General features: G+C 37.9%; 1 protein-coding gene and 1 pseudogene across 1 annotated transcript in view; one reads left to right on the forward strand and one right to left on the reverse strand.

Moving 5' to 3' along the window:
* The window catches only part of LOC145263864 (polycystin-1-like protein 1), an 842,774-nt gene that overhangs the window by 502,302 nt on the left and 316,755 nt on the right, over nucleotides 1-23,717 (reverse strand). The window contains exon 6 of the mRNA XM_080120938.1: nucleotides 6,850-7,172. Coding sequence (XP_079977064.1) covers nucleotides 6,850-7,172 — 323 coding nt within the window. The remainder of the gene's footprint in view (nucleotides 1-6,849; nucleotides 7,173-23,717) is intronic.
* On the forward strand, nucleotides 21,473-22,798 carry LOC145263563 (uncharacterized; annotated as a pseudogene).

Raw genomic sequence — 23,717 nt, forward strand, 5'->3', positions numbered from 1 at the left:
TTCTAAGTAACATCACTTGGAGAAGGTGCATCATTTCTCGTAAAAGCCACCGAGTGTTAGCCATACTGAGGAGATCTTATTTTGGTCGCAAATCGTACTATGCGATTTTGAATATTTGGTCAAAGTTTACTTGTAGCAAAAAGTATATTCATGCCAGGTTGTTCTGACAAACCCTTTTACAGAGAAATCTTAGACAATTGAGGATAGTGTGTAGTAGGCATTCAAGTTCTGTGCGTGTGTGTGTGTGCATAAGTAACCTTATCTATCAGCCTGAGGAAAGGTCTCGACCAAACTCCTCTTTCACTTTTTGATTTACAAACTTGAAACTTGACACATAGCGGATTTTGACCTATGAAACAAATTTGATTTGGTTCTTAGCCGGTAAAAATAGTTTCTAAGGGGGTCAAAATTAAATAAAAATATTGCACTAGATAAGGCAGGGGAGGAGAGGGCAGTAGCCCTTGATATGTCTAAGGCTATTGACAGGGTATGGTACAAGGGTCTTCTCATGAAAATCTTATGGTGTTATTGTTATTATTGTTATGGTTTAACATAATTAGATCCTTTTTAAATGAGAGAAGAATCCAGGTTGTCATCGATGGGCGTACGTCCAAAAAGTTTTATGTAAATGCGGGTGTACCTCAGGGATCGATCCTTGGACCTTTATTATTTCTGATATTCATAAATGACTTACCTGATGAAATTGTCTCTGAGATGAGTATATTTGCCAATAACACCACACTCTATAGTAGGCATGTGGGGAAAACTAATGAGCACATATCTAAGGTAACCGCAGAAACCCTAGAGGAAGACTTTCAGTCTGTAGTGGAATGTGGTCAAAAATTGATGGTAACATTCAATGCTGCCAAGACACAGCTCGTTTCCTTTAATAATTACATGAAACCTTACCAACCACCAATAGCTAAAGATACTTTACCTGAAAGCACTTCATTCAAGCTCCTCGGCTTAACATTCACAGGAAACATGAGTTAGAATAGATACCTCAAGATCATTGCCAAGGCTGCTGCAAAGAAGGTGGGCTCTCTACCGTGCAAGAAAGTCACTTACACCTGAAAGTATCCTGTACCTCTACAAAGCCACCATTCGCCCATGTATGAAGTACTGCTGTCACATTTGGGCTGGTGTATCTGCTACTAGTCTCTCGTTCCTGGACAGAGTCCAAAAGAGACTCGTCAACCTAATAGGTCCCGAACTGTCATTTAAGCTTCAGACCCTGTCCCATCAACGAAATGTTGCATCCCTCTGCCTATTTTATAAGTATTTTAATGGTGGATGCTCTGACGAAGTACAAGCCCTTGTACCCCCTTGATGAAAATACATCTAACAAACCTGACAAGCAGCAAAGTCCCACCCCTACACAGTCGAGATCCCTAGATGTTAGAAAGCCTTCTACTCTAATAGATTCTTCCCCAGAACTGATAGACTTTGGAATTCTCCCCTGGTTTCCTGCTTCCCCAACTGTACTGACATGCAGAAGTTCAAGTGTAATGTGAACAGACATTTTGCTAAACTCCCTACATAGTGCCCTTGCAACTTGGTAATATATATATGAGCCAAAACGGGATTAATAAACTTCCATGGCCAAGTCAATCTCCGGATATGAACCCAATTGAAAATCTTTGAGGCATATTAGACAGGAACCTTTGCAAAAAGAAAAAAGTCATCTTCTAAGCCCAAATTTTCAGCATAATTGCCTCAGAAATTCCTCAAGATAATATTCGTCAACTGACCAATACAATTTTTTTATTTTTTATTTTGTTCTTTAAATTATATGTTTATTGTTTATTGAAATAAACTGTTTTATGGGTGTTTATTCTTTTCTGTCAAGTGTGTGTGTATGTGTGTATATAGAGAGAGGAGGAGAAAAAACCCCCCAAACTATCCCCTCCCCTTTATATGAAGTAGCATTTCAATAATGAAAGCATGCATTAAATGAACACCCAAGACCATTCTTCTTGTTCCTATTTTCAAACAAACTCAAAACTATGTAGGAATTGTTTTATTGTTTCAATTCCTATTATTTGTCTGCTGACAAAAAAATGGCTTTGGCCCACTTAAAGAATGAAGGCAAACGCATCAAAACGTTCACTGAAACATGATTTGTTAACAATAAAACATCACAATCGCACACTCTTTGTTTTTTTCTGCTTTTTGAGATGAAAATTACGAAGATCAACGGCTCAATCCGACTATACTGAAACACACCAGCAAAGATCGAGAGTCAGTTGTAAAAAAAAGCAATGAATGAAAGAAGCAGTTGAACAAAAGCAATATTTAGCCTGGTCAGTGCTAGATGGGTGACCTTTTGGGAATACCAAGTGCTGTAGAAAACTAACATCGTCATTTCCTCTGATGAGAATAAGAGACTGGGGGACCACTTGTCAGGTTGATATTCCCATGAAATTTCCTCCTTTGAAGGAAGCCAGTTAAACTCATATGGAGTGAATGTCGCTTTTGTTCAGTTGGACAGGTTTACAATCAAAACCGAGCCTGACCAAATTCAAACCTAATCTAACTGAACATAAAAAGTTTCATCAGTTTAGAGCCCAAAGGCCAATATATCTATGAATACTATAGAAATCTTACTTCTCCCTTTGCCCATTCTACTAATATATATATATATATATATATATTGGCAAGGGAGTTGGTCTTAGGGCACCAGTTATGGTCCGGTATGCCCTGTTCAGCTCTGCGACCACAGGCACTCACTATTTGGCCACCAATCAGTGAGACAAAGACTAAAATCTCGCAGTAGCTTCACCAATATAGAGGAAATCGATCCCAGGCAAGCTGCCTCCTATAGGATGGAACGATAGCGAGACTATAACAGCAGGAATAAAAATAAAGCCCTACCAGACCCAAAAGAAACACTCCCACTGGGTTCAAACCTTGGTAGAAAAAACTGGGTGACTAAATAGAGCCAGAGCCAAAGTAGGCAAAACAAAAGACAATCTCCACAAGTGGGGTCTAGACACCTCACCTTTATGTCCATGTGGAGAGGTACAAACGATGCACCACCTTAGGGAAAACTGCCGATTGGGTCCTCAGTGCTCAAACCAAGACCTTAAGGAGGCAAACAGCACCGCCATGCGATGGGTTAATTTCTATTGCGTTAAGATATGATGATATATATATATATATGTATATATATATATATATAAATAATGAAATCAAAGGAAATGCAGTGTTTACCTGATATAAGCAATGGTAAACTTTAATCTAATATAAGTATTTATATATACATATTTTAATCCCAGCCAAATAAAAAAAGCTCAATACATACACAATAGAGAGTAGAGCTTATTACAAGAGAAAAGAAATTAAAACTAAGTTGAAATTTACAATAAAATTTATTGTTCGACTGAATACTCCAGAGACTTTGTAAATTGTTTTTGATTATAAATTTCAACTTACAGTTTTAATTCCTTTTCTCTTTATATTATATATATATATATAAATGAAAATAGGAATTACAGTTAAGTTTACCAAAATAATCCAAGATGGCAAAACTAAAGTATATTATAAATATTGAAGAGTTAATATTTATAAAGTAATCTCAACCAGATGTAAAAGCTTGATAAAACCAAATAGGAAATAGAGCTTATAATAAAGTATTTCATCGAAATTCTACGGATTAAGGACTATCCACTTATTTTGTGCTTCCTTTTTTAAAATTAAATATGTTTTTAACATGTTTTATTAACTACTTGTTCTTATATATATATATATATATATATATATACATACACACTAGTTGGCAGGCCGGCGTTGCCCAGTCATACAATACGCTTAAATTAATACAATATTTTAATTTATGCAGATTGCGTAAGTATTATTATAGAATCAATCCTCTGTTGAATATTAAATATTATGAGGAATAATTTGCTTGGTAGTACCACTTCTTTTATCATAAATTGAACTCATTAATAAGAAAAAATTAAAATAAAATGGTGAGGCATTATAATAAACCTGTTTTTTTTTTCCAAGAAGAAATGATTTGCTGAGATTGTGCCATCTCTTTTGACTGGTGTAACATAAAATATTTTGCTGATACTTATCAGATGAACTTCTGTACAAAACCTCAGTCGTTTTGGAACCTATGAGGAAGGATGTAGCAAAACAAAAAAGGAAAGGTCTAACAAGACGCAAAGCAAATTTCACTACACAGGTTTTATCAAAAGGTCTGAGGAGACGCAGAGCACTGTTCAGGTCTGAATGCAGGTCTGAACGCTTCCCCAACTCCTCCCAGCAACCTGCTTTTATCATGTCCAGCGTGCCCCATTAGCAGGTGTGTCATGTGACCATGCGAGAACTGTGCGAGATCGAAGGCTTTAAAAAGATCATGGATGCTATTCTGGATTATTTGATTTTTCTTTCTTCTCAGCCTGCAGGAGAGAAGGACATCTCCGATGTGAGTGTTGATTATTTATCATTTCTACAGCCACATCAAGCACAAACGTGTGGCCGCTGGCTTCTTTGATGAACATCACATAGAACACACACACACAAAGTGACTTTTATATAATAGATATAAAGAAAAGTTATATAATAGATATAAAGAAAAGTGGAATTTTGTTAAAAAGCAGAGAAATCACATCCCTGTGTATGCCATGTTTTGAGGTACAAATAATAATTGCTTAAATCTGCAGTTTTGCATAACTTTTACAAAATTGTGCGTTTCGTACTAATTTTTATCACAAAAACGTGTTGCTTTCTAGATGTACAGTTTCCTTTGTCCCATGTGGCCACTTTTGTTTGGCAAAAAATAATCAGGATACTTTTTTTTTAAACCATCAACTGAAACGTTTTACATGACTATATTTGTACGAACACTAGCAGAGCATAATTTTGGGAACGGAAGCTGCACAATCATATTTATATCTATGCTTCCGTTCAGTCTTGAAAGACAGAGGATACCCCTTAGAGGCAGTAGCGCGTGTAATTGTGAGGCAAGGGTTGCGCAATCTCCAACCACACCTCTCCTGCAAGGAGAACACCAGGACGACTGGAAACAATGCTGAGATAAGCGGAGAGCACATACAGCATCTAAAAGTCCCAAATGGTCACCCAGTTAGTACTGACCAGGTTCAACTTGCTTAACTTCGGTGATCCAGCGGGAACCGGTGTGTTAACGTGATTATATTTATATACCTCAAAACCTAACGGGTCCAGATTGGTGTTGATCTATACGGAGCTATCACTTATCACAGGGTTTCCCAAAGTAAGCTCCATGAAGCCCTGGGGCTCTGTGAGTGAGGCTGAGGGGTTCCAGAAGGCCTTTCTTGGAGAAGACAAAATGCTTTATATGGAAAAGTTAAATGGCTGCACGCATTCAATTATTGATCTTTTTTACTGGTAAAAGATGTGATACATAACTGCAGGTGTAAAGAGGTTCAGGATGGTTCACATAGGGCTGAGAACACAAATTCGTTTTCACAGTTTCGCTTTTTTTATACTGAAAAGCCAAAGACACACACGTGGGCCAATAAATATGGCGAAAATCATGCGTAAAAGTTGCCCTAATTAAAGATACATGCCGAGTCATTTTGTAAATCTTAGATATCATCTCGGTAGCATATAAAAAGTTATAAGAATGAGCGAGCAAGCTGAGAACCAGCCCGAAAAAAGCTTTGGCAAACATACAGAAAAAAAATACAAACACATATTTTGCCTTTTTATATATAGACCAGCGGGGGGGGGGTACCCGGCGTTGCCTGGGTGCTTGGAGGTGTAAAAGAAAAAAGTTTTAGTAGGAAGGTAGGATTGAACCCCGAAGCCTTGACGCGAAGATGGAAACGAAAGGGGAAAAAAAGCCAACCACCTAACCATCTCAGCCATGAGAGGAGAGGAATTAATAAGCATGTTAAGTTAAGGGTTAAAAAGTGAGTCAAGTCAAAGAGGTTTGATTAACAGGTGGCCACTTAATGAGGTCATCGTAGGAGCGTTACGATGGCTTGGCAGTTTTGTTTATTTACTGCTTTTTGAGGTTTGTTTACTTTGTTTCAATGCGGGGCAGTTTTGGCTTCCCCAAGATGATGGTGGGGGGTGGGAAACCAGCTCCCCATTTAAAGGGGATTGTCCAAATTGAATAGCAATTGTCTGATATAAGGAGAAACCCTGCATTGTTCAAAGCTGATTGCTTTTGGACATTCCTGGCGATCGCGACTGGAACAATGACGAATTAGTTTCCCTTGTATTATATGAAAAAGCCGAATTCACATGCGGCGATCCAAAAATGTAGAATATTTAGCTTTTCAAAGTCAGGCAAATTAAATAGACAGGCGACCCCCGCTGTTAAATCGTAGACATTATGATTTCGACGTGATATAAAAAGTTTTAAGAATGACCGACGGCCTCGAGAACCTGCCGAAAAAAGCCTTTTGCAGACATACACAAAAAGTGACGATACATACATACATACACATTCTCGCTTTTATATATAGATGATTGAAGTCAAAAGTGGAATTCAATTCATTTGGCAAAAAAACTAAAACAATTGTACCTCAATTTCCATGTAGGGAAAGGATGGTAGAAATTTACAGAGAAAAGGATACATTAGTCCAACATTTGTCAAAATTCATCTCGCTATTGCATTTATTACCTCCCTTGGAAGTCTATTCCAAGATCCAATGATTCTGATTGAGAACGCGGCCCTCCATCCGATGCAATCAAAGGTCAGCAAAAGATGGTGGCGTCAATTCTCGCACACGATATCATAGTAACACGCAATCACACAAAGTCTCATCATCTCTGCAGCCTCTCGAGGTATGACAGTTTCAGCTGCTAAAAGAAAAAAACTGCTATAGAAAGCATTTATCAGCAACTCACCTGTTTTGAAGACGTCGCATCGTGTGGATGACCGGTTCCATTGTAAACGCTGTTAAGTTGCTGCACGTGGGTCTCGTTTGTATCGCTGAAATGCCAGGTGAAGGTTAAATCGGAGCCAATTGATACGGAAGCCTCAAATAATTCATGCTGGCCTTGAAAGACGGCAACAATACTGCCCTCAAGATTTTGATGGGATGGTGTACAAGATGGTTGCTGGTAAGGGATGTGGACAAGGCAGAGTGGCAATTTGGTTGGGTTGGGGATGATGACCCTTTCTGTAATTTGCTCCACAATTTCAGAAAGGGAATTTTTGAAGACAACACCTGTTACAGAAAGAACATGAATTTTTATTCTTAAATTGAAAGAAAAAAAGTTTATAATTTATTGTTTACTTATTGAATTTAGTGTCATCAAATTGAGAACATTATAGAATAAGAGAGAAAGAGAGGGGGGGAATAAGATGGCGAAAAGGACAGAGAGAGAAAGAGAGAAGCAAAAACAAATACAAGAACGCAAAGAGAGAAAGATAAATTACAGAACAGAGAGAAAGAGAGGGAGAGAAAGAAAATACAGAGAGAGAGAGAGAGAGAGAGAGAGAGAGAAAATACAGAGTGAGAGAGAAAATACAGAGAGAGAGAGAGAGAGAGAGAGAGAGAGAAAATAGAGAGAGAGAGAGAAAATACAGAGAGAGAGAGAAAATACAGAGAGAGAGAGAAAATACAGAGAGAGAGAGAGAGAGAGTGAAAGAAAATACAGAGAGAGAAAATACAAGAACAGAGGGAGAAATAGGAAATACAAGAACAGAGAGAGAAATCGGAAATACAAAAACAGGGAAAAAAGAGAAAATACAAAAAATTAGAGAGAGAGAGAGAGCGGAAATACAAAAGAGAGAGAGAGAAATACAAAAAATGAGAGAGAGAGAGGAAATACAAAAAATGAGAGAGAGAGAGAGAGAGAGGAAATACAAAAAATGAGAGAGAGAGAGAGAGAGAGGAAATACAAAAAATGAGAGAGAGAGAGAGAGAGGAAATACAAAAAATGAGAGAGAGAGAGGAAATACAAAAAATGAGAGAGAGAGAGGAAATACAAAAAATGAGAGAGAGAGGGAGAGGAAATACAAAAAATGAGAGAGAGAGGAAATACAAAAAATGAGAGAGAGAGAGAGGAAATACAAAAAATGAGAGAGAGAGAGAGAGAGAGAGAGAGAGGGGGGAAATACAAAAAATGAGAGAGAGAGGAAATACAAAAAATGAGAGAGAGAGGAAATACAAAAAATGAGAGAGAGAGGAAATACAAAAAATGAGAGAGAGAGGAAATACAAAAAATGAGAGAGAGAGGAAATACAAAAAATGAGAGAGAGAGGGGAAATACAAAAAATGAGAGAGAGAGAGGAAATACAAAAAATGAGAGAGAGAGAGGAAATACAAAAAATGAGAGAGAGAGAGGAAATACAAAAAATGAGAGAGAGAGAGAGGAAATACAAAAAATGAGAGAGAGAGAGAGGAAATACAAAAAATGAGAGAGAGAGAGGAAATACAAAAAATGAGAGAGAGAGAGGAAATACAAAAAATGAGAGAGAGAGGAAATACAAAAAATGAGAGAGAGAGAGGAAATACAAAAAATGAGAGAGAGAGAGGAAATACAAAAAATGAGAGAGAGAGAGGAAATACAAAAAATGAGAGAGAGAGAGGAAATACAAAAAATGAGAGAGAGAGAGGAAATACAAAAAATGAGAGAGAGAGAGGAAATACAAAAAATGAGAGAGAGAGAGGAAATACAAAAAATGAGAGAGAGAGAGGAAATACAAAAAATGAGAGAGAGAGAGGAAATACAAAAAATGAGAGAGAGAGAGGAAATACAAAAAATGAGAGAGAGAGAGGAAATACAAAAAATGAGAGAGAGAGAGGAAATACAAAAAATGAGAGAGAGAGAGGAAATACAAAAAATGAAAGAGAGAGAGAGAGAGAGAGAGAGAGAGAGAGAGGAAATACAAAAAATGAGAGAGAGAGGAAATACAAAAAATGAGAGAGAGAGGAAATACAAAAAATGAGAGAGAGAGAGAGGAAATACAAAAAATGAGAGAGAGAGAGAGAGAGGAAATACAAAAAATGAGAGAGAGAAGAAATACAAATAATGAGAGAGAGAGAGAGGAAATACAAAAAATGAGAGAGAGAGAGAGAGAGAGAGAGAGAGGGGAAATACAAAAAATGAGAGAGAGAGAGAGAGGGGAAATACAAAAAATGAGAGAGAGAGAGAGAGAGAGAGAGGGGAAATACAAAAAATGAGAGAGAGAGAGAGAGGGGAAATACAAAAAATGAGAGAGAGAGAGAGAGAGAGGGGAAATACAAAAAATGAGAGAGAGAGAGAGAGAGAGGGGAAATACAAAAAATGAGAGAGAGAGAGAGGGGAAATACAAAAAAAGAGAGAGAGAGAGAGGGGAAATACAAAAAATGAGAGAGAGAGAGGAAATACAAAAAAATGAGAGAGAGAGAGAGGAAATACAAAAAAATGAGAGAGAGAGAGAGGAAATACAAAAAAATGAGAGAGAGAGAGAGGAAATACAAAAAAATGAGAGAGAGAGAGAGGAAATACAAAAAAATGAGAGAGAGAGAGAGAGGAAATACAAAAAAATGAGAGAGAGAGAGAGAGGAAATACAAAAAAATGAGAGAGAGAGAGAGAGAGAGGAAATACAAAAAATTAGAGAGAGAGAGGAAATACAAAAAATGAGAGAGAGAGAGGAAATACAAAAAATGAGAGAGAGAGAGGAAATACAAAAAATGAGAGAGAGAGAGGAAATACAAAAAATGAGAGAGAGAGAGGAAATACAAAAAATGAGAGAGAGAGAGGAAATACAAAAAATGAGAGAGAGAGAGGAAATACAAAAAATGAGAGAGAGAGAGGAAATACAAAAAATGAGAGAGAGGAAATACAAAAAATGAGAGAGAGAGGAAATACAAAAATGAGAGAGAGGAAATACAAAAATGAGAGAGAGAGAGAGGAAATACAAAAAATGAGAGAGAGAGAGGAAATACAAAAAATGAGAGAGAGGGGAAATACAAAAAATGAGAGAGAGAGGAAATACAAAAAATGAGAGAGAGAGGAAATACAAAAAATGAGAGAGAGGGGAAATACAAAAAATGAGAGAGAGGGGAAATACAAAAAATGAGAGAGAGAGAGGGGATACAAAAAATGAGAGAGAGAGAATACAAAGAGAGAGAAAAAAGAGATAGAGAGAAACAGAAAATACAAATGACAAAACAGCAGAAGGGGGAGGGGAGAACTGATATTAGTAGAGAAAGTACAGACTAATAGAGAAAGAGCAAGAAGAGAATGTACCTAAGATAGAGAGTGAGCGAGTGAACCGTGATGCCATGAAGGTGAACCACTTTCAAGTCATTCAAAACAATGTTTTGATGCGCCATAAATTCTGAGCGAATGACGTCATCCAAACCGAAGGCCATTGTCCATTGTTAACAAATGAAAAACGCTAGACAAACATGAACAGGAAAAAATGTTGCCTTTGTTTTTCTCATCCGCAGTTTTAATTATCACTGCGGTAAAAACAGCAATAATTTACAAAGCATATGTAGCAGATGACAGGGGCCGTTGTTCGAATGGAAAAGTTTTAGCAACACCTTAAAGGGCAGAGGTGACCCCAGAACAGAAGTCAATAAAACCATGTGACTTCCGGGCGAAGATTTTCTATCTCATTTACTGGCGATACTTGAAACAGGAAAGACGCAGCTCTGTCCCCAGTATGCGTATATGTGTGTTGGCGGGGAGGCTGTAAAACAAATGTCACTAAATGTAACGAGACAAGAAAACTGCTGCTTTATCTATGTGTTTTTTAAAATCTCTCCACTCGTACTTTGGTAGCCTAATGTTTTCTGGGATTATAATAAACCTTTACTAAAAACTAAACGTCAGCGCTTGGGTGAATTTATACACAGACCGGCAGGGACCTGGGGTCTCTATGACAACACAAGTCTATCTTATTTTATGCACGCACTGGTAAGCAAAAACATAGCACCCACAGATCTTTGCAGGCCCCCTTTTTAGGGGTTTAGATCTGGGAAGGAAGATTTTGGGGAGAGACAATTTTAGGGAGTCATTTTTAGTGAAAACTGTAGGTTTATACTCTTGGTTTCAAATCGATGGACTCCCTTTCCTGAGGCGAACACTTGATCTCTATATGAAACACATAAATTCGAATGCCCCAATAAAGTTCTTCTTTACCTCTAAAACATTGAGTTAATAAAGTTATGAACATTATTTCCTTTTCCTTAATTGACCATTTTAAATATGTTATAGTACAGGGTGTTCCAAAAGTCTTGGGAACATTTCAAGTCCTCATATCTGCTTAAGTGAGCATGAATCTAATGACTTGATTTTCCAACAGGATGAGGCGCCATCACACTGGAGCCTCAGGGTTAGACAGTTTCTGAACACAACACTTCCAGACAGATGGATTGGACGATCTGGGCAAGATGATTACGATATCGTGCCCTGGCCTCCCAGATCTCATATCCTGCGATTTTTTTTTTTTTTTTTGTGTGAAATGACTGGTCTATGTGCCCCCCATACAAAGAGACGTGGATGAGCTGAAGGCCTGAATAACAGAAGCTACTGCAACCATTAACAACGCAATGCTGGGACGCGTTTAGCAAGAATGGAACTATTAGCTTGATGTATGTCGTGTGACCAATGGTGTTCACATTGAACATATTTAAACATTCCATGAAAAACTTGAGATTCCAAGCTTTCTGGATATAGCAGATGAGTTTTTATATCCTTAATAGTTCTTGAGATATTCAATGTGAAAATGTGTACAAGACTTTTGGAACAACATGTGTATCTTTCTTTTGGTCTCTTGATTTTATTGGATTCCAGGACAAGAATTCACCTAGTCTGGTGGAGTATCCAGCTTCATGCTGTTACATTTAAAGTAACAGCACTTATGCAGCCTTGTGCATGTTTATATGTGTTACTGGCAAATACGTGTTGGTGTTGATCTACTCTGGAATCTTATTTTTTTTTTTCAATACGTCATCTGAAATTGCCTGTGTGTGGATGAAAAACGAAGTCTCCACATTATTCAACGAGATACAGTTTTTACTCGCTAGATTTCAAATAGAATCTAGCGAGTAAAATCTCCAGATTTGGTGGGAAAACTATTAAATTAGCAACATTGATACTAACAACCCTCTATGCAACAATTTTCTTGGCCTTTTTGGCTAGGAGCAAAATGTAGTATCTGTTCTGATACCACACTTTACCTATTTTTGAGTTCGATTAGTGGAGGCGAAAGCTTTTTAGACTGAGGAAATTTTTATTTTTATCCAGAGTGCTCTTTTGTAGGAAGCTGGATTCCCTCCTCCCAACACCACCACCGTTAAAGACCGACCTTGTGTCTAACTCTGCCCTTGTGGAGAGGCAAGTAAATAGAAACCCTTTGCTTGATGACGATGAAAGTAAACAGAACACGTTGGCCTTTTAATGATTTGGGCACATGACAAAGTGGCCTTGCTGCAGTTAACATGAAATTCTAAAACAATTTAAATATTTTCTTGCAAATAATTAGTTGGACATAAAATTTATTAGTCACACATTTTTTTTTTTTGCTTTGTTTTCTCTTTCTCTGAAAACCAACCCCTCCTCTACGAAAATTTTTTCAGAAAAAAAAAAAAAAAAAAAAATGAACAGAGAATCCTAGACAGAAAGGCACCACTAACATACATTCAGAGGACACAATGGATGAAGAATCGGTTCATAAAAAGGACAAAATGGCAAAACAAAGAAGAAATAAAAGAATAGAACTTTTAAAAATAGTAATAAAAAAAAAAAAAAAAAAAAAAAAAAAAAACTTATTTTTTTCTGCTTTTATACGATTGGTCATATCTGATACGAGCCCCCCCCCCATTAATACACATCCTGGTTTGTGGTAAAAGCCATCTTTTATATAAAGGGAAGCCGCCTACGTGTGTATTTAGTTAAGTCAGAAACTACGCAAGACACACCCACAAAGCTGATATATTCTTCTTTAACAGTGCCTCTAACAGAATTTTTTTTGGGGAAGAAGAGGGAGTTTATTGGGAACCGGGGGGGGGGGAATTTTTTTTATCAATTGTTCTAAAAATAGTTTTAGCAAAATATTTTTAGGTGAAATTCGATGGGAGCAGTAGGGAAAAAGAGAGGGGAGAAATGGGTATGAGTGTGAGAAAGATTTGAAGTCTGAGTACAGTTTTTGTTACAGCGGTTGTGATTTATAAAATAACTAGCCTGGGTGCCCAGCGTTGACCGGGTGTTTGGAGGTGTGTGTTCAGCAAAATAAAAAAAAAAAAAAAAAAAAAAAAAAAAAATTCTAATAGGTAGGCAGGCTCGAACCCATGGCGCAAAGGCGGAAAAGAAAGTGGAGGTGCACGTAAGGGTGTTGATTGAGCAAAAAAAGAAAAAAAAAAAGTGGTAGTAGGCAGGCAGGCTTGAACCCGTACTGTGAAGGAGGAAAAAAATGTGACACGTTAGCTGTTGTGCTCATCGCCGACCCGGAAGTGATGTAGGTTTAAATTAAGGCTAGACAACTGAAAAGAGAGGATGACTTTCGAAAATATTGGTGAAAAAAAAGACAACAAAAAAAACAACCCTCTCTGTAGAAAAATGCCCAGTTAAGGGTGAAGGAATTAATGTTTTTAGCCAATTTTTGGATATTTGTCGTCCGAAGGGTCGAGCTTCAAAATGATACCAATCTCGTGAAAATCCGTCGCATCTGTTGAAAGTTTTTGCGAAACATACATACATACATACATTTAAACAGACAGGTGAGATTTATATTATAGATTAGCAGGATTACCCGGCATTGCTCGGGGCAAAAGTGTAACATAACTCCTACAATCTCTCTCTTCTTTACCTAATACACTCCTCTCTCTAGATATACACTGACAGAACTTGAGTCGGCATAAGGGAAATAAGTAAAAAAAAAAAAAATTAGATTTACATGGTAACATTAAAAATCGTATATTATTTTAAGAAATGAGTAATTTGTATATTTATTTATTTCATTTGTGGGCTGTTATCCTCATTTTCATAGTTGTTTTGGCCAATTGATCCTCTGGCCTTCTTCAAGTGATTAACTACGATGGGATAGGAATGCCGAGTCTCTTAACTATATCCTTAGTAATTACTGCCTTCCATAGTTGTTGTCGTCTCATCATGTTTTGGCCAATTAATCCTCTGACCAGCTTTGGGTAGGACTGAAACAGCTACCTTCAGACAATGCTCACCTGGAACCGTAGAGATTCAAAGCCTCTATCAATTGCGTCTTCGGGGCCTAAAACCGGCCAAAGAATTAGTTGGCCAACACGTGATGAGACGACAACTATGGAAGGCAGTAATTACTGAGGATACAGTTAAGAAATTCAGCATTCCTATCCTGTGGAAACATTGTGAAACAACAATGAAAATGAGGATAACAGTCTACAAATATCTAAATTAAAAATTGTGTTTACTTCTTTAAAACATCACGTGATATGAATGGCCATTTTGTTTTCCTGTTTTTTACCCACTTAGATGTAAGGGGTTACTATTTAAGACCATTTAAACTTTTGTATATCGGTACAGTGAGGGAAGCAGGTAGCAGGAAGGGAATTTCAACGTCAAACTGTTCGAGGGAATAAACTATTAGAGCAGGGGTTCTCAACTGGGGTCCATGGAATATTTCTGGGGGGTCCACAAAATTATTATTATTACTTATTATCATTATTATTATAGTTGTTGTAGAATACTTTATTTGAATTAAATTAGTTTTCATATAAAAATAAAGCTTAATTATATAATATTTCTTTGATTATTAAAACCTCAAAATTTATATTAGTGAAAAATAGATGATTGTCTTATGACCAATAGTTATGAAGGGGTCCACCAAGATAAAAAGGGAAAAGGGGTCTATGAATGAAAAAAGGTTGAGAACCACTGTATTAGAGTATAAAGCTTTCTAGGATTTAAGGACCTCAACAATGAAGGGGTGTGATTTTGTTACTAAATGGGTTTGTCGGGGATATGTACATCGAGGGGGCACAAGTGCAACAAGTTCATCAGAGCACATTTCATTAAAATACTTGTAAAACAGACAAGAATTAAAAGAAAAACCTTTTTTTTTTTTTTTTTTAAATATTATACATCACAGGCAATGCCAATCAAGAAAATATAAACGTTGTTGGTCTTTGGTTCGTAGTTTTGAATATACATGACAAAAAAGATACATTAACCTCCTTTAGAAATGGAGAAGGCAATCCCTTGGAGTTTGATATCATGATCACATGACTGATATCACACTATTTCTCTCCTGAATTGAGCATTGAATTCATCTGACAATGAAAAGAACATGCTGTTGACCTAACCCTAGTTATGACTTCATTTAGAGAAAAGGTTTGAAAATAGAAGCACATATATAAATTAGATAATATATATCTATACTCTTATAAATTTTTTTTTGTGCATTGATATTCATATTAAAAGTCCCCTTTTTTTCTATTTATTTAAAAAGAAAATACAACTTTGTTATATGTCTGCAAAAGATCTAGCTAATTTGCAGTCTTTTAAACATTCATTTTAATTAATTCCCTATTAGTTTATCGGGGTTTTTTATGGGATGATCATCCTTATTTAACTATTACGTGTAATTCATGCAGATATTCTACATGATTTATACTTGCGTCATATTTGCGTAAAAAGGTTATAGTAAACACAAACATCTTTCTATGTATATTTATATATGCACATATATTTGTTTTAAAAAATTTGCCTACCAAACTCCTTTCAGTTTTTGGTCCATAGACATGAAACTTAATATATAGGGTATTCAAACCCATGCAAAACTTTATATTTGGATTATGGCCGGGGAAAAATCGGTGCAAAAGTGTGAAAATTAAAAAAATGATATTTGCCACGACAGCATTATGAATATGCATATGTAACGTAATAGCTGTTGGTTGATGTTTTAATTTTTAGCCTTGCAGCAAACATGTCTTCATAGCTCAGGCATTAACGTCAAAGGAAAAAGTAAATCGTAAGCGAAATGTTTTGGTTTCGATTCTTGGTGGTGGCGCACAAGTCATTTCAAAATCTTTAAATCGTTACTATATATTGGGTCCAATATGATATAATAATAAATACGAAATCTGCATTAATCAAAATATCATATTTAAGCATATTTTACGAGCGGCCTAATGTATGTTTTAAATTCTACCTTCCCGTGCGAATATTAAATAAAATGTATTTTTTCAGTAAAAATATGCCATTCTACCAACTTTTCTTTTAACAAATTTTGTCCATCATTATTATTTTATTTCCTTATTATTTTATTTCCTTATTATTTTATTTCCTTATTATTTTATTTCCTTATTATTTTACTTCCTTATTATTTTATTTCCTTATTATTTTATTTCCTTATTATTTTATTTCCTTATTATTTTATTTCATTATTATTTTATTCATTTGAAAAACATCTTCGTATTATTTGGATTTATAAGACAACTGTTTTCATTTTGAGTGTTATTTTTCACAACGTTTCGGTCGATGTAGCCTTCGACCTTCTCCAGGTGTATTTTGTCGAACTGTCTTTTTTTTTTTTTTTCTTTTTTTTACATGGGAGTCACTCGGAGATAAGGGATATTGCATGTACAGTTGTCAATGGGACAATATCGTAGTAATCGAGATCTGATAAAGTGTCTTGGTTAAGGGAGCGGTTTATCAGGAATTTGTTTATGTTGGACTTGAAAACATCCAAGTTGTAGTCAGGTGGGAAACAGGCAAACGGAAGAGAGTTCCACAGGCGTGCAGTTCTAAGAAAGAAGCTTTGTTCATGAAATCTACGTTTTGATTTAGGCATAGATAAAGAATGGGGAAAATTATTGACAGTGGTTTCAGCTAGACGGGGTGTTTTTCGCGAAAGATTGGCGAGGGAGGACCAGAGATTGGAGCTCGGATGAGCACTTCCCATGGAAATAAGGATTAAACAAAGACAGGCTCGCAACATCTCTTCTGTGGGGGAGAGATTGCAGGGAAGAAAAAAGGGCGTCCCCCACTAGGCCATGAAGTCTATTTTGTACTCTGTCAAGGCAGACATAGAGAATTGCATCAGCAGTGAGATATCTTCTGGAGTGGTAGAAGGATCCTATCATTTTTCCAGCGACCTTGGCAACAGACTTGATGCACGTGTTCCATTTCAGGTCAGGAGTAAAGGTCAATCCCAGAAGCTTATCAAAACATGGAGTCTCCCCTAGATGAGAGTGATCCATTTCAATTGATGCCAGATAGGGATCAGAGCGTTGATGATGTAAAGATAGGAGCTTGGTTTTAGATGCATTAAAAGTAACCAGCCATCTCTTCCCCCACGCTCAAGATCAGAGGAGAGAGAATCAGAGAGAACTTTGTCATTTACGGCCTTTGATGTGTTGCCATAGATGGTTCTGTCATCAGCATAGATGTCAACGAATGATTTATGTGTTTAGGGAGATCATTGATGTACATCAGGAAGAGAGTTGGGCCCAGTATGGACCCCTGAGGGACTCCAACATTAATACTGAGGGCCTCTGATTTCTGACCATCAACCACTACTCTTATGAGCCTATCAGAGAGAAATGATTTAATTATTGAGAAAACATTTCCAGTTATACCGTAGCTGGAAATCTTGTGAAGTAGGTCCTTATGCCATACCTTATCGGCGTCCTTATGCCATACCTTATCGGCGTCCTTATGCCATACCTTATCGGCGTCCTTATGCCATACCTTATCGGCGTCCTTATGCCATACCTTATCGGCGTCCTTATGCCATACCTTATCGGCGTCCTTATGCCATACCTTATCGGCGTCCTTATGCCATACCTTATCGGCGTCCTTATGCCATACCTTATCGGCGTCCTTATGCCATACCTTATCGGCGTCCTTATGCCATACCTTATCGGCGTCCTTATGCCATACCTTATCGGCGTCCTTATGCCATACCTTATCGGCGTCCTTATGCCATACCTTATCGGCGTCCTTATGCCATACCTTATCGGCATCCTTATGCCATACCTTATCGGCGTCCTTATGCCATACCTTATCGGCAATGTTTCTATCAAACTCCGGAATCTGAACGAAATTCTGAACAGAACCCTTTATTTACACGTGGAACAGTGGTTAGATTACTTGGAAAAATCATTTGCAAAAGTGATATTATCCTGATGGATGAAGGTTCAATTCTCAGTGTGGGTAACTGAAAAATGCAATTGCGATTCACTTAGGACACCTATCCAGTCATGGCTGACGGAACGAGAGCATGCTGCCACCGTAATGTAAATAAAGGGTTCCGTTCAAAATTCTGTTCAGATTCCCCGAGTTTGATAAGATATTTCTGAAGGAAGTAAAATGTTACATGGTTTTAAAATGACACTCAAGATGAGAACAGTAGTCCAAAGATTCCAAATAACATGAATAACCAATCCTCATCTCAAAAATTCAGAAATTTAATATTAAATCTGTTATATTTACTTGCCTCCCCACGAAGGCAGGGTTAGATACAAGGCTGGGTTTAAATAGGAGTGACATCGAACTCCCTCCCAAAAGGGTCGCTCTGGATTGAGACAAAAATAAAAATTGCCTCAGTCTGGAAGAATCCTTCACTAACCGAGGACAGGAAACATATTTCGGATTATTTGCAAAAAAATATACAAAATTTACACTAGACACAAGGCTATGAAAAGTGTGGAGATGATGGGGGTCGTTGATCATCCTTGATCTAAAAAGTGACCCTTTTTAAATAATAGACCGCCCACTGTTTTCAGTTTTTTTTGTTTTTTGTTTTTGAAACCAAAAACAAACAGGCTAATCTCTAAATGAGAGTGGAATCTAAGGGGGAGAAAAAGAAAATAGGAGTGAAGTTTGTGGGAGTGGATGGTGTTGGGGGGGGGGGTCAAAAGACAGAATTAGGAAGGTCACCTCTATAACCAGATTCTACACTATGATCCCAGCCCGAAGGCCGAGAATGACTAAAGTCGTGTGAGTCCTTGTTTACTTGCCTCCCCACGAGGGCCGAGACGCAAGATCGTTTCTCTAGTATGGGGAAAATTCAGCAAAGGGGGATACTGGATTGGAGCAAAAATTAAAATTGCCTCAGTCTAGAAGGACTTCACTGGCGGAGGTTAAAAAAGATAGAGAGTTCAGAGTCAGAACAGATTGCTTAAGCGGTGTAATATTTTTTTTTAAAGCAATATTTTTCTTTTAACTTGATCATAAATACGGTAATAGTTTGATCTGTTACCCCCTCCCCACAAGAAAAAGATAAGATATGAAAAAATCCCTTAAAAGAAAATGGAGAAAAGAAAAAAAAAACAGAAAGAAAAATATTGTTCAGAATGAGGAAGTAGGGTGGATGGGTGAGGAACTTCTGGTGCCGACATCAATCAATCAAATTTTCTTACTATTTTTTTAATCCAAACGTTACATTTTTTTTCATATCTGTCTTAAAAAAAAAGACATCACTAAAAAGAAAATATGAGCTTGAACAGTTATTTTAGAATTAAGTTACGATTCTTTATATTTATAGGAAAGAACAATTCACTTGAAAATTTAAGTGGATTTCTTGGATGGAAACGCGAGGTAAAAAGAAAGAGAGAGACACACACACACACACACACACACACACACACAGATGGAGAGAGAGTGACGGGAGAGAGAAAGAGACGGAAGACAGTCGAGAGAGAGAGACGACAGAGAATAGGGGGGAGACGGCAGAGAGTCGGGGGAGGGGGGAGGGGAGAGAGACGGCAATGAGAGAGAGAGACGGCAATGAGAGAGAGAGAGAGAGACGGCAGAGAGAGAGAGAGAGAGACGACAGAGAGTCGAGAGAGAGACGGCAGAGAGTCGAGAGAGAGACGGCAGAGAGTCGAGAGAGAGACGGCAGAGAGTCGAGAGAGAGTCGAGAGAGAGTCGAGAGAGAGACGGCAGAGAGTCGAGAGAGAGTCGAGAGAGAGACGGCAGAGAGTCGAGAGAGAGTCGAGAGAGAGACGACAGAGAGTCGAGAGAGAGACGACAGAGAGTCGAGAGAGAGACGACAGAGAGTCGAGAGAGAAAGACAGACAGAGTCGGTGTAGACATGGAGGAAAAGAGAAGGAGAGAGACAGAGACATGAGAGACAGACAAACGAAAGGAAAACAAGGTGGAAGATAGAAAGAAAGGAGGGAGACAGGAAGAGACAAACGTATGGGAATCATCTTGAGAGTGGGATATATTAATATTTTCTCGTGCACTCTTGTTCCCAACGAAGCATGAAATTTAACTAAACACATCTAAATTTGTTTAACAAAATATAAAAATAAATTTAAAAAATCCATTAAATTAAAACTTTGCCCATAACTTCAGTTACATAAACTTCATTTTTAGTTGTTAACAATACTGCGCAACGTATTTTTGATTGCTTTGATGTTTTTAAAAGGATCCGAGCTTTAACGAAAGTATCTCAGGATTATGAAGTCGTGTTGGAACAGAAATTTCAACTGGTCTTTATTAAAAAATATTGATAATTAATGAAACAAAAATGGCGTTTACGCGCGGGAGGTGAGGGGAAATATAATCTAAGTGTTTGAAAAGAAAGTACAAAAAAGAAAAAAATGAAAAAGAAAAAATGAAAAAGAAAAAATGAACAAGATGAGGAGAGAACAGAGAATACAGAGAGGGAGAGAAAGAAGAGAAGAAAGAAAGATTGGAAAAAAGAGGGGTAGAGAGAGGAAGAGGGAAGGACCGGGAGGAGAAAAAAAAAAGAGGGAAGGACCGGGAGGAGTAAAAAAAAAAAGAGGGAAGGACCGGGAGGAGTAAAAAAAAAAAGAGGGAAGGACCGGGAGGAGTAAAAAAAAAAAGAGGGAAGGACCGGGAGGAGTAAAAAAAAAAAAAAAGAGGGAAGGACCGGGAGGAGTAAAAAAAAAAAAAAGAGGGAAGGACCGGGAGGAGTAAAAAAAAAAAAAGAAGGAAGGACCGGGAGGAGTAAAAAAAAAAAAAGAGGGAAGGACCGGGAGGAGTAAAAAAAAAAAAAAAGAGGGAAGGACCGGGAGGAGTAAAAAAAAAAAAGAGGGAAGGACCGGGAGGAGTAAAAAAAAAAAAGAGGGAAGGACCGGGAGGAGTAAAAAAAAAAAAAGAGGGAAGGACCGGGAGGAGTAAAAAAAAAAAAAGAGGGAAGGACCGGGAGGAGTAAAAAAAAAAAAAGAGGGAAGGACCGGGAGGAGTAAAAAAAAAAAAAGAGGGAAGGACCGGGAGGAGAAAAAAAAAAGAGGGAAGGACCGGGAGGAGAAAAAAAAAAGAGGGAAGGACCGGGAGGAGAAAAAAAAAGAGGGAAGGACCCGGAGGAGAAAAAAAAAAAGAGGGAAGGACCCGGAGGAGAAAAAAAAAAGAGGGAAGGACCGGGAGGAGAAAAAAAAAAGAGGGAAGGACCGGGAGGAGAAAAAAAAAAGAGGGAAGGACCGGGAGGAGAAAAAAAAAAGAGGGAAGGACCGGGAGGAGAAAAAAAAAAGAGGGAAGGACCGGGAGGAGAAAAAAAAGAGGGAAGGACCGGGAGGAGAAAAAAAAGAGGGAAGGACCGGGAGGAGAAAAAAAAAGAGGGAAGGACCGGGAGGAGAAAAAAAAAGAGGGAAGGACCGGGAGGAGAAAAAAAAAAAGAGGGAAGGACCCGGAGGAGAAAAAAAAAAGAGGGAAGGACCGGGAGGAGAAAAAAAAAAGAGGGAAGGACCGGGAGGAGAAAAAAAAAAGAGGGAAGGACCGGGAGGAGAAAAAAAAAAGAGGGAAGGACCGGGAGGAGAAAAAAAAAAGAGGGAAGGACCGGGAGGAGAAAAAAAAGAGGGAAGGACCGGGAGGAGAAAAAAAAGAGGGAAGGACCGGGAGGAGAAAAAAAAAGAGGGAAGGACCGGGAGGAGAAAAAAAAAGAGGGAAGGACCGGGAGGAGAAAAAAAAAAAGAGGGAAGGACCGGGAGGAGAAAAAAAAAAGAGGGAAGGACCGGGAGGAGAAAAAAAAAGAGGGAAGGACCGGGAGGAGAAAAAAAAAAGAGGGAAGGACCGGGAGGAGAAAAAAAAAAAGAGGGAAGGACCGGGAGGAGAAAAAAAAAAAGAGGGAAGGACCGGGAGGAGAAAAAAAAAAAGAGGGAAGGACCGGGAGGAGAAAAAAAAAGAGGGAAGGACTGGGAGGAGAAAAAAAAAGAGGGAAGGACCGGGAGGAGAAAAAAAAAAGAGGGAAGGACCGGGAGGAGAAAAAAAAAGAGGGAAGGACCGGGAGGAGAAAAAAAAAAAAGAGGGAATGACCGGGAGGAGAAAAAAAAAAAGAGGGAAGGACCGGGAGGAGAAAAAAAGAAGGAAGGAGGAGGGGGGGAAACGGGGAAGGAGGAGGGGGAAAAACAGGGAAGGAGGAGGAGGGAAAAACGGGGAAGGAGGAGGAGGGAAAAACGGGGAAGGAGGAGGGGGGAAAACGGGGAAGGAGGAGGGGGAAAACGGGGAAGGAGGAGGGGGAAAACGGGGAAGGAGGAGAGGGAAAAAGTGGGAAGGAGGAGAGGGAAAAGGGGGAAGGAGGAGGGGAAAAGGGAGAAGGAGGAGGGGGAAAAGGGGGAAGGAGGAGGGGGAAAAGGGGGAAGGAGGAGGGGGAAAAGGGGGAAGGAGGAGGGGGAAAAGGGGGAAGGAGGAGGGGGAAAAGGGGGGAATGAGGAGGGGAAAAGGGGGGAATGAGGAGGGGGAAAAGAGGGAAGGAGGAGGGGGAAAAGGGGGAAGGAGAAGGGGGAACAGGAGGAAGGAGGAGGGAAAAAAGGGGGAGTAAGAAAAAGAAAAGGAGGAAAGATGAAGGAGGAAAGGGGAAGAAGGAAAATGGGGGAGGAAAAGAAAAGAGGAAGAAAATGGCAAAAGGAGGAAGAGGACAAAAGGAGGAGGAAGAAATTGCAATAAAGATAAAAAACTGGGTAAGAGATCGAGGGCTAGTGAAGAGATTAAGGTTGAGAAACCGATAAAAATATCAAGAAAAAAAAAAGTTGAAAAATGAATAAAAAAAAAAAACAAGTTGTTTTACATGAAGATTGTTTTGTTTCTAAAAATTGTTTGATATTTTTTTGTTGCTTTTTTTTTTTTAATTTATTCGTTTTATCCATTGTGTTGAGATCGATAAGTTAAGAAATCAATTCTGACACAATCGGTAGAAAAAGAAAACGATAAAATTCAATCACGTTAAAAGAGGACAATTGACTCAAATTCTTTCTTAATCGAAACACTTTGAAATTCTTCTTTTAAATGGCAGAAGCTTTCAATCACAATAGTAAGACAATCTTTTAGACGAAATTTATCATATATAACAAATGGAAAAGTCTATATTTCAAATTTCATGATGTTGACCACCTTACAATCTATTCCTTTAATTACGTTGACATTCACAATTCTTGACAGTGACTGTTTCGTAGTGCAAAATAATTCACTTAATTGCTCTCAAGAATTGTAAATGCCAACGGAATTAAAGGAATAAATTGTAAGGTGGTCAACATCATGAAATTCGGAATATAGACTTTTGTCATTTATTTGTTATATGCTCTGTAGTTTAATGTTATCTACAGCATTTCTGTTTATAATAAGAATTAAACTTAGGCTTAGTATGCATAAGGTGAAATATAATTGAAAAAAATCATATTTCCACAGTATATATATATCTATTAGAGCAAATAGTTAAAAAAATGTTAAAAACACTTTGACAAAGAGTTAAAAACATATTTAATTAGAAAAGGAAACACTAAATAAGTGAATAGTCCTTAATCTGCGGAGTTTCGAAGAAATACTTTCCTTCCCATCAGAGGGTAGGATTTAGCAAAATGCGAGATCG

Source organism: Euprymna scolopes, chromosome 39, assembly GCF_053919585.1.
Source record: "Euprymna scolopes isolate OS-2025 chromosome 39, ASM5391958v1, whole genome shotgun sequence".
In the NCBI taxonomy this organism is placed as follows: Eukaryota; Metazoa; Mollusca; class Cephalopoda; order Sepiida; family Sepiolidae; genus Euprymna; species Euprymna scolopes.